At 45.0% G+C, this 12,631-nt stretch overlaps 1 protein-coding gene across 7 annotated transcripts in view; it reads left to right on the plus strand.

Annotated features, from left to right (window-relative positions):
- The window catches only part of GALNTL6 (polypeptide N-acetylgalactosaminyltransferase like 6), a 927,841-nt gene that overhangs the window by 780,360 nt on the left and 134,850 nt on the right, over window positions 1–12,631 (plus strand). For all 7 annotated transcript variants that reach the window (XM_074951162.1, XM_074951163.1, XM_074951157.1 and 4 more), the window contains 2 exons: window positions 44–229; window positions 9,278–9,461. In XM_074951162.1, coding sequence (XP_074807263.1) covers window positions 44–229; window positions 9,278–9,461 — 370 coding nt within the window. The remainder of the gene's footprint in view (window positions 1–43; window positions 230–9,277; window positions 9,462–12,631) is intronic.

The following is a 12,631-nucleotide window of genomic DNA, read 5'->3' on the forward strand; positions in this document are numbered from 1 at the left end:
CCCTCCACGACTGACACCTCTACCCTTTTCCCCTTCTTTCCAGAACACTTGAAAGAGAAGTTGGAGGAGTACATGGCCCGTTTTGCCAAAGTGAGGATTGTGCGCACCAAGAAACGAGAAGGGCTGATTCGGACCAGATTGCTGGGAGCCTCAATGGCTAAAGGAGAAGTCTTGACGTTCCTGGACTCCCATTGTGAAGTCAACGTGAATTGGCTACCTCCATTGCTTAGTAAGTGCTTGAACATTAATTGGCCATTAATGTCAGAACACATGGTATAGTTCCAAGAATTAAACTTGTGCCCCAAAATAAGCAGATCCTTGCACTATATAAAAAGGTTAGTAATGTACTGCAGGTGGCCTGTGACAATTCTGATATCCCACACACAGCATGAGATTTCTAGACCTTCATATACAGTACACCACTGATTTTTGCTGCAATAATTGGACAGATATATATACTGGTTACCTGGAAAAAGTCCGTATAAGAAAGAGCTTGTTTGTCTGACAAAACACAGGAATCTGAGCTTCTTTATTCCAGAGATGACTAGTATAACTTCTGCAATATAGTTCTGCTCTCCCATAGCTTAATTTCTTTTTTTTAAAAGAGACCTCTAAATCTAGTACTAGGTAAGGAATGTACTGTAAACCTAAGAGCATTAAGGAATGTTTGGTATGCACTATTGTACTCCTTAGTCTTCCACGGTCCACTAAATCAGCTTTTGTTGTAAATATATCCCAGATTTTGGAGTTAAACCCAATAACTGCATTCACAATAGGAAGCTCAGAAAGGATGATTTGCTATTGACTGCTGTGCTGGATTCTAGCTGGAATCAGCGAAGCTCCGTTAGTCAAAGCATGGGAAGAAACAGTTGTAAGTAGTCTAGGATTTAAGTCAGGAAATAATGCTCCCTTCCCTACACACCTGACTACTCACCCCTCCAGAGAAAGATGAGTGCTTCCTTACTTTAGTACAGACAAGAAACTTTTTTTCTTTTTTTCAGTAAAAGCATCTCTCATAAGGATGGCAGTTTAGCCTTTCCTCAGTGAATGGTATTATGTCTTGAGTTTTGCTGCTGGAACTGGTTTTGTGGCAAAACATGCTGATTAAACATATTCAAGCAGCAAAATGCCTAGTTCTGTTTCTGAACTATGCAACATAACCCGGAAGGCCAATAAACAGTCTCCCTAAATATCCCTGTCAGATCAGTACCAACATAATTCACAAAATTTAAGCCCATATACTTTCTGAGTAGAGTTACAGGGGCACCATTTAGGGAAGGCAGGAGGAGACCCCGAGTTGGTTTTTTTACCATATTTGGGTGAAGTTCTCAGCAGGGGGGAAGATGCAGCCCCTTCTCCTCCCGTTGCCATCTGCAGCCATAGCATTGCCCCTTGCCCCTGACATGGAACTGCTGCTGGCAGAGCTGCTCGGGACTGGGAGCCTGAATCCCAATCTCCTGCGCAGAGCCAACAGGGCCTCATGTTGGGGTGTCCCCCTCCCTACTACCCATTGTGTAGCCAAGCAAGCAAAGCATGCCCCTCACCACAGCCCCTGCCTTGCGGAGCTGCCGCCACTGTGCCAACTAGGGACTGAGTGCACAGCCAGCCCCAGAGCAGCATGCCCCCCTCGGACACAGCCCCTCTCCGTACCCGAGCTACACCCGTCCCAGCCCCTAGCTACCCCCTGCCTGCACCCTGAGCTAGCCTCTCTGCACACAGCCCCTAGCTATCCCCTGCCTGCATCCTGTGCGGTTTTCAAACTTTTTGAGTTGAGACACACACTTCCTTTGAGTTATAATTTTTGATTGCATCCCCCCTATTATCTGAAAAAAAACCTGACAGCTTTCAGGTGCCTACATAACCTTTAGAATCACAGTTAAAGTTGCCCCCTCCCTACCAAAATCTGAAATAGTACCCCTGTTAGGGTACCCAAATTATGTATCCAGTCTATTCCCTAGTTATCACTTTTCCTTATTCTCAGCATCAGCATTAACTTTTTATTAAGTAGCGCACCATCTTCATGTAAAATGCAAGCTGCTGGTCGTGTGAAGGAGCACAGAGACCAGTAGACTTCCACAAGCTACACTGTCAGGTCACTGCTGAAACCACTGGATGAGCTCACCTTATCTAGCACAGATGGGAGTCTTCTGCCTGCTGTTGAGGTTTAAGGGTTAACTGGATGTTGCTCAGTGCATCCCTCAACTAGTGCAAAAATCTTTAGGCTTCTGACCTACTGAGGCCTAAGGCTAGGATGTCCAGGTGTCTGGTTTTTGACCAGAAAGTCAGGTTGAAAAGGGGACCTGATGGTGCAGATCAGACCGGACACCCAAAGTCCAGTTACTGGAAGGGGGGGAGGCACCAAGTCATCACCTGCACCAGCTGCTACTCAGCCAGGGCTGCCTCCTACCTGATCGGGTGGCTGCAGGTCCCAGCTCCAGCTCCACGCAGGGAAAGCAGGAGAGGGAAAAAGCAGTGAGCGATGGGGAAAGAGGAGTGAATGGGGCGGGGCCTTAGGGGAAGGGGCAGGTCAGGGGTGAGGCCTAGGGGAAGGGAAAGAGAAGTTGCAGAATTACTGCTGGTGTGCCTGGTTTTTAAATATTACAAAGGATAGGGCTGCCAACTTTCTAGTTGCAGAAACCAAGGATAGAGTTGCCAACTTTCCATTTGCAGAAAACCGAACACCCTTGCCCCACCCCTTCTCTGAAGGCCCCGCTCGCTCACTCCATCCCCCTCCCTCCGTCACTCACTTTCCCCCACACTCGCTCATTTTCACCAGCTGGGGGTGCAGGCTCTGAGGTGGAGCTGGAGATGAGGCGTTTGGGGTGCAGGAGAGGGCTCTGGGCTGGGGCCAAGGGGTTCGGAATGTGGCAGGGGGTTGGGGTGTGGGCTCTGGAGTGCGGCTAGAAATCAGGGATTCAGGGTTTAGGAGGGGCTCCGGGCTGAGGCACGGGGGTTGGGGTTGGGAGGGGGTGAAGGCTCTGGGCTGGGGGTGCGGGCTCTGGGGCGGGGCCAGAGATGAGGTATTTGGGGTGTAGGAGGGGGCTTCGGATTGGGGCAGGTGTGTGTGGGGGGGGTGGGCTCTGGGCAGCGCTTACCTCAGGCGGCTCCCAGGAAGCTGCCGACATCTCCCTCTGTGTCCTAGGTGCAGGGGCTGCCCCCGCAGCTCCCATTGGCCACAGTTCCCAGCCAACGGGAGCTGCGGAGCCAGTACTGGAGCAGGGGAGCAGTACATGGAGCTTTCATGGCCACCCCTAAGCCTACGAGCCAGAGGAAGATGCCAGCAGCTTTCTGGGAGTCACTCAGGCAACCTGTCTGCCCCACTGCAGGAGGCCAACTAGACTTTCAATGGCCTGGTCAGCAGAGCCAACTGGGTCCCTTTTCAACCGGGCATTCCAGTCAAAAAACGGATGCCTGGCAACCCTACCCAAGAATCACCCATTAGACCTGGAACTTGAAACAGAAAATAAAGCAAAGCAAACATAAGATGAACAAAAAAAAAAGTTTCAAGGGCAGCCTGCACTATGTCTTCCTAAAGGGAGGAATAAACCATTTCAGGACCAGTCTTACTCCCTTTAAAGTAAATGAAAAATTTCTAGTTGCTTAAATGGGAGCAGCATCTGGCCCTCTGTTGACAGTGGTTCTAAATACCTATTTGTACGTTTTTAACCGAAGGATGCACCTTGTAGCTCTTTTAACGCATCCTGCATTTTTTGAATGATACTAGATGAAACTCTAGTGAAGCAGATGGCACATTTGGCACTTACTGCTCTGATGCTGCATCCACAGGGTGAGCTAGGCTGCCCTTATTATGTCTGAATGGATCTGCAGAGCATGTTGAAAAGTCCTGACAGTGAGACAAACTCAACTGTGTTCTAGTGTGAGGGTTTTCTGTGTTTATCAGCCTGCCCTGCCCCTATTTCTGAACAGTTCCTCTGGTTGAGACCTCACAAATACTAGGGCTGAGAAAAGAATAATCACTTAGGGTTTTATAACATGAGAAAGTTGCAACATTTTAAGTCAAATTGTGTTTTAACTGGTGCAAGCCCATGTATGGAAACTTTTAATACAAAATAAGAGTGGCTTATTTGGGGTTAGCTTAAACTGATTCCTAATCGATTTACACTAATCAGAAATAAGCCACTCTTCCACTGAAATGAGTAAAAAGAAAAGGAGTACTTGTGGCACCTTAGAGACTAACCGATTTATTTGAGCATAAGCTTTCGTGAGCTACAGCTCACTTCATCGGATGCATACTGTGGAAAGTGTAGAAGATGTTTTTATACACACAAAGCATGAAAAAATACCTCCCCCCACCCCACTCTCCTGCTGGTAATAGCTTATCTAAAGTGATCACTCTCCTTACAATGTGTATGATAATCAAGTTGGGCCATTTCCAGCACAAATCCAGGTTTTCTCTCCCCCTTCACCCCCCCACACACAAACCCACTCTCCTGTTGGTCATAGCTTATGTAAAGTGATCACTCTCCTTACAATATGTATGATAATCAAGGTGGGCCATTTCCAGCACAAATCCAGGGTTTAACAAGAATGTCGGGCGGGGGGTAGGAAAAAACAAGAGGAAATAGGTTACCTTGCATAATAACTTAGCCACTCCCAGTCTCTATTTCAAGCCTAAGTTAATTGTATCCAATTTGCAAATGAATTCCAATTCAGCAGTCTCTCGCTGGACTCTGGATTTGAAGTTTTTTTGTTGTAAGATAGCGACCTTCATGTCTCTGATTGCGTGACCAGAGAGATTGAAGTGTTCTCCGACTGGTTTATGAATGTTATAATTCTTGACATCTGATTTGTGTCCATTTATTCTTTTACGTAGAGACTGTCCAGTTTGACCAATGTACATGGCAGAGGGGCATTGCTGGCACATGATGGCATATATCACATTGGTGGATGTGCAGGTGAACGAGCCTCTGATAGTGTGGCTGATGTTATTAGGCCCTGTGATGGTGTCCCCTGAATAGATATGTGGGCACAGTTGGCAACGGGCTTTGTTGCAAGGATAGGTTCCTGGGTTAGCGGTTCTGTTGTGTGGTATGTGGTTGCTGGTGAGTATTTGCTTCAGGTTGGGGGGCTGTCTGTAGGCAAGGACTGGCCTGTCTCCCAAGATTTGTGAGAGTGTTGGGTCATCCTTCAGGATAGGTTGTAGATCCTTAATAATGCGTTGGAGGGGTTTTAGTTGGGGGCTGAAGGTGACGGCTAGTGGCGTTCTGTTATTTTCTTTGTTAGGCCTGTCCTGTAGTAGGTGACTTCTGGGAACTCTTCTGGCTCTATCAATCTGTTTCTTCACTTCCGCAGGTGGGTATTGTAGTTGTAAGAATGCTTGATAGAGATCTTGTAGGTGTTTGTCTCTGTCTGAGGGGTTGGAGCAAATGCGGTTGTATCGCAGAGCTTGGCTGTAGACAATGGATCGTGTGGTGTGGTCAGGGTGAAAGCTGGAGGCATGTAGGTAGGAATAGCGGTCAGTAGGTTTCCGGTATAGGGTGGTGTTTATGTGACCATCGTTTATTAGCACTGTAGTGTCCAGGAAGTGGATCTCTTGTGTGGACTGGACCAGGCTGAGGTTGATGGTGGGATGGAAATTGTTGAAATCATGGTGGAATTCCTCAAGGGCTTCTTTTCCATGGGTCCAGATGATGAAGATGTCATCAATATAGCGCAAGTAGAGTAGGGGCGTTAGGGGACGAGAGCTGAGGAAGCGTTGTTCTAAGTCAGCCATAAAAATGTTGGCATACTGTGGGGCCATGCGGGTACCCGTAGCAGTGCCGCTGATCTGAAGGTATACATTGTCCCCAAATGTAAAATAGTTATGGGTAAGGACAAAGTCACAAAGTTCAGCCACCAGGTTAGCCGTGACATTATCAGGGATAGTGTTCTTGACGGCTTGTAGTCCATCTTTGTGTGGAATGTTGGTGTAGAGGGCTTCTGCATCCATAGTGGCCAGGATGGTGTTATCAGGAAGATCACCGATGGATTGTAGTTTCCTCAGGAAGTCAGTGGTGTCTCGAAGGTAGCTGGGAGTGCTGATAGCATAGGGCCTGAGGAGGGAGTCTACATAGCAAGACAATCCTGCTGTCAGGGTGCCAATGCCTGAGATGATAGGGCGCCCAGGATTTCCAGGTTTATGGATCTTAGGTAGTAGATAGAATATCCCAGGTCGGGGTTCCAGGGGTGTGTCTGTGCGGATTTGATCTTGTGCTTTTTCGGGTAGTTTCTTGAGCAAATGTTGTAGTTTCTTTTGGTAACTCTCAGTGGGATCAGAGGGTAATAGCTTGTAGAAAGTGGTGTTGGAGAGCTGCCGAGCAGCCTCTTGTTCATATTCCGACCTATTCATGATGACAACAGCACCTCCTTTGTCAGCCTTTTTGATTATGATGTCAGAGTTGTTTCTGAGGCTGTGGATGGCATTGTGTTCCGCACGGCTGAGGTTATGGGGCAAGTGATGCTGCTTTTCCACAATTTCAGCCCGTGCACATCGGCGGAAGCACCCTATGTAGAAGTCCAGTCTGCTGTCTCGACCTTCAGGAGGAGTCCACCTAGAATCCTTCTTTTTGTAGTGTTGGTAGGGAGGTCTCTGTGGATTAGTATGTTGTTCAGAGGTATGTTGGAAATATTCCTTGAGTCGGAGGTGTCGAAAATATGATTCTAGGTCACCACAGAACTGTATCATGTTCGTGGGGGTGGAGGGTGATCTTCTACACTTTCCACAGTATGCATCCGATGAAGTGAGCTTTAGCTCACGAAAGCTTATGCTCAGATAAATTGGTTAGTCTCTAAGGTGCCACAAGTACTCCTTTTCTTTTTGCGAATACAGACTAACAGGGCTGTTACTCTGAAAACTGAAATGAGTGTCCACACAAAGTTTGTTTGCTGTGGTTTAACCAGATCGGTTCAAAGTCACTCCTTTAGTTAACGCAGTGTGGTTGTAGCCATGTCGGTCCCAGAACATTAGAGAGACAAAGACCCGCCTTGTACCTTTAGTTAAAGTAGTGCAGTGTTCTCATATAGACCAGGACTTCTCTCTCACCACAAGAGCAGTATAGCAACAGTGAAATGTTCCGATTACTGGCACATACACTTTTTTGTTTGGGGGGTTTTTTTGATGCATTTTTTTTTAAATGCACAATTTAAAAATGAACAGCTTTTGTTGAAACTTTCCAAAGAAATGGCCTCTGGGCAAAAGCTGAGCACAGAAATTTTCAGACGAAAAGGAATTTTGAGAGAATTATGAGCAGTTGGAAAGGGAGTTACACTGGATTTCAACCATAGCTCAGCAGTCATTACAGTACCTCTTCAAGTGTGTGTCTGTGTGTGCGTGTGTGTGTGTGTGTGTGTGTGTGTGTGTGAGAGAGAGAGAGAGAGAGAGCAGTTACTCTCAGCCCTTCTGCAGAAGGCTGATCAATTTGAACGGTGGATCGGTATTTCCTCACACGTGCACACGCAATAATATGGTTCCATCAAGAGCCATACTGCCATGAAAGAGCCCTGTAAACGGGCTGGCGGGCTGCCTCCAGAGCATGCCCTTATGGCTTGAGATCACTCTTCAGCAGTCCTGCCTCAGTTTTCTCACGTTTCTTCAGCTCAGGGCCCCTGAAACTACGAGACAAACTTTCCTCTAGTGCAACACACCCCTCCTTGGAGCTGAGTTTATTAACGTAACAAAATCAATCCGAAAACAAAAGTCCTCAAATCTTCAGCAACTCCTTCTCATTCACTCTGTCTTTCACACTGAGGTTTCCCCTCCCTGGAGTCTTTTTTCCTGAAGACTCAGGGTTTCCTGCTGGAGCTTACTCACTCCTAGCAGTCTCTATAATGTTTCTTTCCCTATTCTCTCCATCCCCCCAATTCTCTGAAGTGTCCTGTTCCTCTTTATAGGAGAATCAGCTCCTCCTTATCCAACTGGTTCTACTAATTAAACTGTACACCTCATCCCAGGTGTGGTAGGCAGGGCTACTTGTATGGGGCAGACCACTAGGCTTTAGAGGGGCAGGCTACCTCACTACAATGCTCTTGAGGGAGGAAGGGGTTCCATAGATCAGTGCCACACTTGCCAGTGTTGCAGGTTTGAAGGAAGATGATGCCAAGGTGAGTGAGCACCACTCTAACCCAGTTCTCTCTATGCCTATCTGTGCCCTTTTCTGATGGCAGGATTGGAACCCTCTGCATCTGTTCTAGGGAGAGGCTTCTGCAGGTTCCTGGAAGGGATAGGCTTATGCTAGTAAGCCACCTCTCTACCTGCCCAATGCCCCCAAACCCATATGCTTTAGCTTCCCTCCATCTGTGAAACTAGAGGAGAGCATCAGGGCCAAAGTGTCATAATCCCATGTTGACTGTTGCCAGGACTGCCATTGAAAAGAGATGGTATTAAAACTGACATGGTGGTAGTAATTAAGTATAATACTACCTGGCGCACTATTGTCCACGTTGTTACTTTTAGTAATTATATCCTAATAATAGGAAACCTCATTACAGCTTTTTAGAGGAGGCCTGCAGATTTTTGTGAGATAATTAACGTGTTTTTACTGTGTTTCACCATTAGAGGGGTAAGTCTGAAAAGACGACACAACTTCCCGACGTAACCATTTCACGCTACTAGACATCTCAGAGCTGCCCCTTTTCCAAACCTCAAATGAGGAAAGGTGGGAAGTTGAGTCTAATACTGACACTTCTCAAAAGAGAGAGGGAGAGAAAAGAATACACTGGAGCCTTCTTCGCTCCTCATAGAAATGAGCAATACTTTTTTGCATGTTGTTGCTTCTGGCTTTGGAGTTCACCTTTAATTTTCAGTGTTTGAATTAGAAACTGGTGCACACTAAAATGCCACAACAGCAGATGCAGAATTACTGCGAGGTCCAGTATTCATACATTGAAACACAAATAAATGGGAAAGCATTTCCTCTTCAAGTTCCCACTGTACAGACCTCACACTAAACAAGTAGTGTTTTTATATTTTACTTGCTGGCTAGTTCCTTTGTTGACAGATTGGGGACAGCCCAGAGTAGCAAAGTGACAGAGATATAGATGACTGGACTTCTCTGGGTCGTGACTCGCTTTAAAGAATTATAATTGCTTCTAATCAATGCCCAACTGCATTGAGTCCACTTTAGATAAAGGTCTGATGCAGATTTGAAAAGTGAAATGATTGGGGGCTGTAGGGAACTAAGCAGGCAATCTTCAAACTTCAAAAAACCTGGGAGATTTGTAATATGATAGATGGCTTGACTAGACATGCCATTTCCTATTTTCTGCTTTCATCTTTCAGACCAGATTGCACTAAACCACAAAACCATTGTGTGTCCCATGATCGATGTCATTGACCACAATCACTTTGGCTATGAGGCACAGGCGGGGGATGCCATGCGAGGAGCCTTCGACTGGGAAATGTACTACAAAAGAATACCGATTCCTCCAGAGCTCCAGAGGTCTGATCCCAGTGACCCCTTTGAGTAAGTAGCAGTAAAGGGAAGAGTTTGAGCAAGAGGCAGAGAGAGCAAATAAGGTAACTGTGATAACAGAAACACCAAGCCCAGGGCTTTCTAGACCAATTAGCCCTAATTAAACGTAATAAAAGCAAAAAGCCACAAACGGCAGAACAGTGAGAAAAGGTCAATGTAACAAGTTATGAAATAGCAGAGGGTGTGCTTGGTTGCACAGAGTTTCCTTGCCTCTGGCATGTGTCAACAGGATGCCGGGGAGGAGGGCAGGGAAGAGGATTTTGTGTGTAAGAGAGAGACCAAGACAGAAACACATACTTGTAGTTAGCGGGAAAGAAGAGTTGGGAGAGGACAAGAAATAAATGTGACTATAGTTATTGTCTTCTTATTCCTCAGAATATTTCCTGAACATACTTTAGTTTGATTCTTTTGCTGAAGATTAATGCAATAGCTGCACCAATAGCTGAGTCCACATTCTGCTAGAAAAGGCTCTGTTTATGATGGATGGTATTGCTACTGTCTATGTATTGCTATAATTTAAACACAGTCCTATCAAAGCAGAACAATATCAAGCTGATTTGTAAATAATCTCTGATAAGACCATGTCAGATCCTGGTATTGTATGGATCAGATAATTCATAGTAATGACCTACTAGTCTCCACAAAGCTGGATCTATTTTTATTTTATTTTATTCTTGTCATGTAAGGACAACATAGGATTTATCCTCATCAGCAGAGAGAGAAACCTGGCTTAGTTCATTAAACTTTCAGAATCAGTCATGCAGCTCACAACCCAGCAGGGCTGGCAATGAGATTTGCTCTGATGCTCTCATTGTCCATTACTGAAACTCAGCATTGTATCTAGACCTGCCATTCAGATTTACACAGTTTAAAAACATCAAAAAAACTTTCTCTGGTCTCAAAGCCCAGCACTACCTAAAAAATTGGGTCTGATTTGTGCAGAATGCAGCACCGTTTCCATGGATTTGACAGGTTCTGTCTCAGGGGGAAGAGATGCTGATTCCTTGGGCTTATCTTCACTGCAAAGTTAACCTGTGTTATAACTAGATTGCTCCAGTTATCTTGACCCTGTCTGCACACAAAGTCCCCTCACTCATGTGCAACGGTGTCAGAGCAACCACAATTTATTAGCTGCTAACATGACTACTCTGTAATGTGGATGCAGGCTAGTGCTGCAACACAATGCTCAAGAGCCACTAGTCCTCCGATGCCTTCCCACTGGGAAATGTACTACAAAATGTACTCCCGATGCCTCCTATGTCCCTTGAACAGTCATCTTTTCTTGCCATCTACCTATTCCCTGCTTCCAGACCAGAAGTCACCTAGCACTTCGAATAGTCTAGTTCAGATTTCGAGCCCCACCTTTACACATGGCTTCCACCACCAACAATTGCAGTCCTCCAGCTCTGGTTCAGAGCTATTTTTTGTAACACTTGCATTTTTCTAATGTTTTGCAGTACTGAACTCTCAGAGGAGAGAAAAAAAGAGAATTAAAAGGGAGACATTAAATCAGTATGTTCTATTCAAAACAAAGAAATAATTAATGCATCTCCAGGCAGCCCTAGCTTTTATACTAGCAAGTCAAAGGCAGGTTTTCACTGTTTTCCTGTAGTCAATAAAATGGCAAAAATAAGCACTACAATATGGCATAGCAAATATTACCCTTAGAGTAATGGCACCTATAAGTCCTATATAAACTTTTGAATTTCTTTGGATTCCAAAGGGATGGGTTAGAATAAAGTTCTCCATGGTTAAATATACCATTTAAACAATATGCAGACTGCTTCTGCAAAAGTTAATGTGTTTTTTAAAAGTTTATATCCAAAACAATGGTAAAATCTGGTAACTGAAGAAAGATGAGAAATGGTGTGTGCATTTAAGACTAAAACAAAGTGCACTGGGTGAAAAACAACTCTTGTGTTTATTCACTATCTTTAAAAATATTATCTTTGTATAATGTCTTTTATAAAGAGGCATCATAAACAAGGACAGTCTACATGGTATATGTAGTCTAGTAATGTCAAAACAACCTGTAACACAGGCACAAGACAAGTAAAATACAATATCATACATATACAGGCAGCTTCTTTAGATGCTGTAATCTGTAAAGCTGCCAGAGCCTTTCCCCACTGTCAGAGCCTTTTACTGTGGTGAGGGAAAGGCTCTGTCTGTGGGGAGACAGCAGAACACTACACTGTTAAAAATAGCAGTGTAGACATGGGAAGCACTCCTGCGTATGTAGACAGCCTCTGTGGGGTACATATCCTAGGGTTCAGGTGTATCTTTACTTGCCTAAGCAGTGCCTCACCATCTACATTGCTATTTATACCTCTGCTGTGTGTACTCTACACAGTATCCAAGTGTAGACATGATGGTTGGCGGGGGATGGGGGTTTTTTGTTTTTTAGTTATATTGGTACAAGCCCAAGTATGGACACAGTTATATGGGTACAAAGTGTCTTATAACAGTACAGCTTATTTTCCTTCCCATATGGAAATAGCTATACCAGTATAAACATCTTTAAATCAATACAACTGTGTCCACACTAGGGGACTATGCTGTACCAGTATAGTTAAAGCGGTTCAAATTTCCAGTGCAAACAAAGTTTTACACCTTGTGTAGTTATAGAGCTCTGTGCAAAGTTTGCACAAAATGTTACACAATCAGAATGGTAGCATCTGACACTGACTGCCTTCATTCATCACAGATGTAAATTACTACACAAGGTGCAAGGAAGGATTTAATCAGGCCTGTAGTACTTGGCACCTCTGAGGTGATTTGAGTTCTCTTGGTTGCAGTAGACAATATCAGGTTTGATCCAGTGTTTACCAAAGGCAATGGGAGTCTTTCTGTTAACTTCCCAGGGACCACTACTTTACATCGCAAACTGGGAGGCAGAAAAAGCTGCTCGAGAGGTGACTCTGCTGACAAAAACCAGGACTTCTAATGTCCTGGAAAGGCTTCTATATTTCTTGGAACAGCTATCTCAAAAAAGGGGCAATCTTGGGAAAACCTGTTCCCTCTAAGCTGTGCGCGTGTGCACTCGCACACAGATCCTAAACCCCGCGCACACGGCGAAACACCGCATGCACAAAAATTTGCACAGAAGTACAAAAATTTGCACAGAAGAAATTTTTTGCACACACAGCCTGTCAAAAATT

The sequence above is a fragment of the Natator depressus genome, chromosome 4 (assembly GCF_965152275.1).
Source record: "Natator depressus isolate rNatDep1 chromosome 4, rNatDep2.hap1, whole genome shotgun sequence".
NCBI classification, from domain to species: Eukaryota; Metazoa; Chordata; order Testudines; family Cheloniidae; genus Natator; species Natator depressus.